This window comes from Silurus aristotelis (genome assembly GCF_946808225.1).
Source record: "Silurus aristotelis genome assembly, chromosome: 27".
Classification (NCBI taxonomy): Eukaryota; Metazoa; Chordata; class Actinopteri; order Siluriformes; family Siluridae; genus Silurus; species Silurus aristotelis.
The window spans coordinates 7,072,141-7,074,640 of NC_139600.1; the positions used below are offsets into that span (position 1 = coordinate 7,072,141).

A 2,500-nucleotide genomic window follows, 5' to 3' on the forward strand; every position below is an offset into this window, starting at 1 on the left:
TCTATTTTAGCACTAGCAGCTCCATTGGCCGCTCTGATAGTCTGGCTGTGCACCAAATCAATTTTAAACATCCCTCTCCCCTTAAAAAAGATGAAGCATCTGCTCTGATGAAGCAAGAACTGTTTTATTTTTTCCCTCCTCTGCATGGCTGTGTTTCAATTCATACTGTGCACTACACTAGACTATACTCGGTATATGTCTGACTGACTTGTTTGCATAAACTCTCTTGTTTCATCCTCATCTTTGTCTTCAATCCTCTGTACTTTTCTCTTTATTTCTTCCCGTCTATCCAGCCCTCTTTTCCACACATCTCTCGTTCCACCCGTTGTCAGGCCATACTGTGTCGACACACTCAATCTCACGCCCTCAATCAGACATCATTACACCATCCATACTCATTCACACTGACAGAGCAAAGGCAAGAGCGAAAAGTGTGTGTGTGTGTGTGTGTGTGTGTGTGTGTGTGTGTGTGTGTGTGTGTGTGTGATATACAGGCAAAGCTACAGCTCATTGCTTTCCAATTTGCATGTAAATGCTGAGTGGAGGACAAACGTGTGACAAACTGCTTTCTTTCCCTCCAGAGGCCACGCCCCATCATCATCACAGCCAATCACTTGCAAGCACTCACACACATTCACACACACACAACTGACAAATCACACACCTATCACAGGGTCGATCTCAACCGGCAGCTGGTACTGTTGCTCCGTGTTCGAAGAGCTCTGGTGACCTAAGAGACAAACAGACAAAAAAAGCCTCAAACATGTGTAATGAACAAAAAAAGGAAGAAAACATGAATGTAAGAAAGTGAAAGAAACAGGAAATAAACCGGTAGTCAGGTCTTAGAACAGAAAGGTAGAAAAAAGAAAAGGAAATGTCAATTATCTTGGATCTGGGAAACAAGAAATGAACAGGAAGTCAGCTTTAAGAACAGGAAGGAAGCTAGTGGAACAGGAAATGACAATGATCTTGGCTCTAGGAACAGGAAACAGACTGGAAGTCAGCTACAGGAAAATAAAATTGTAAGCATGTGAATGTCATTCATCGAGGAACGGGACACTGGGAAAAAGGAAATGACAAAATGTGAGTGGCCTTTCAAGGAAGTGGACAGCAAAAGTATACAAGGTAAAAATTTGAGTCTCCCAAAAACACTTAATGCCATGCTTACTGGTGAGGCCATGCCACTTGTTTATCGAGAAGATGCGATTGGCTGTGATGGTGACGATGGCAGGGTTGGATAGAGCTGCCTGGGTGTGAGCCGACACAGACACTACGGGAGAGTTGGAGGGGAACTTCAGCACCATGATCACATCCTGCTGCATCTGCTCCGTAAACATCAGTGGGGTCTGTATGGAGTGAGACAGGAGGAGAAAGTAAAACACAAGGAGAGAGTGAGACAGGAGAAAAGAGTGAGACAGGGGTGAACAGATGAAGAGAGAGAGTGAGTGAGAGACTGAAAAAAAGTATGTTTTTTGTCTTTTGAGAACAGTTTCTGTATCCCATCTACACACACACACACACACACACACACACACACACACACACACACACACACACACACACACACAAACACAGCTGTTTGATTGCTGTAAGTCACTCGACCATCAAGTGCACTTCCTCAGCAGGGAGTGCTTTGTTTGTTGTGTGTGCATGTATATGTGTGCGTGTGTGTGTGTGTGTGTGCATGTCAAACTCACCACCTGCATGGCAGAGCTTCGTGGTGGATGAGGCTCGATCAGCAGCTGAGATGGAGTCTGTCCAAAACTCCGGATTTGAGACTCCACAGCCTGAGAGACATACAGATAGAAAGTGAGACAGCAACATCAAAGCTAGTCACATTCGTGTCTGTATGATTTCTGTGTGTCTGTTTTGGTTTTGTTACTTATATTGTATTAAAATAATTACTAAAGAACACGCGTGAACACAGAATTTGAAAAAGCATATTTGTATGTATATGTTTCTTGTATGCAGTGTTGGACAAAGTACACAAACCATGTACTTTGGTGAGTCCAGTACAAATGTATTTGCTTATATATAAATATTCAAAGTAATATCATTTATTATGGCTTGTTTTTTCTAACACGACTCTAATGTTACTCTCAGCACACCAATCTATTAATAGAATGATGAATGAGTTAAACACTGATTGATATCTATCTAGTTGCTCATCAGTGACAAACATACTTACAAAGAACATATTTACGTTTAATCACCACATTATCTGTGTAAAGCTGCTTTGAGACATTGTTAAAAGCACTATACAAATAAAAATGAATTGAATTGAATTGAATATCTATAACAATTATCATGAGCCCAAAAGCTTCTTTTCAACTACCTAAAAAAATCGTGCAAATAAGGCCACGGGTGCTGTGGTGAGTTTGAGTTGAGTTTCTTCATCATTTATTCCTTCCAAAATGTTCTGCTTGCTATTAAACTGATGCTGAACGGTATGTTGGTGGTAAGAAGCTACCAACAAGTGTCAATCAGAACAAGTTCCAAA

The 2,500-nt window shown here is 41.3% G+C and overlaps 1 protein-coding gene across 2 annotated transcripts in view; it reads right to left on the reverse strand.

The window, feature by feature from the left end:
• The window catches only part of lrba (LPS-responsive vesicle trafficking, beach and anchor containing), a 217,505-nt gene that overhangs the window by 16,452 nt on the left and 198,553 nt on the right, over positions 1-2,500 (reverse strand). For both annotated transcript variants that reach the window (XM_083532443.1, XM_083532442.1), the window contains 3 exons: positions 1,698-1,787; positions 1,169-1,346; positions 665-730 (listed from right to left, as the gene is read on the reverse strand). In XM_083532443.1, coding sequence (XP_083388569.1) covers positions 665-730; positions 1,169-1,346; positions 1,698-1,787 — 334 coding nt within the window. The remainder of the gene's footprint in view (positions 1-664; positions 731-1,168; positions 1,347-1,697; positions 1,788-2,500) is intronic.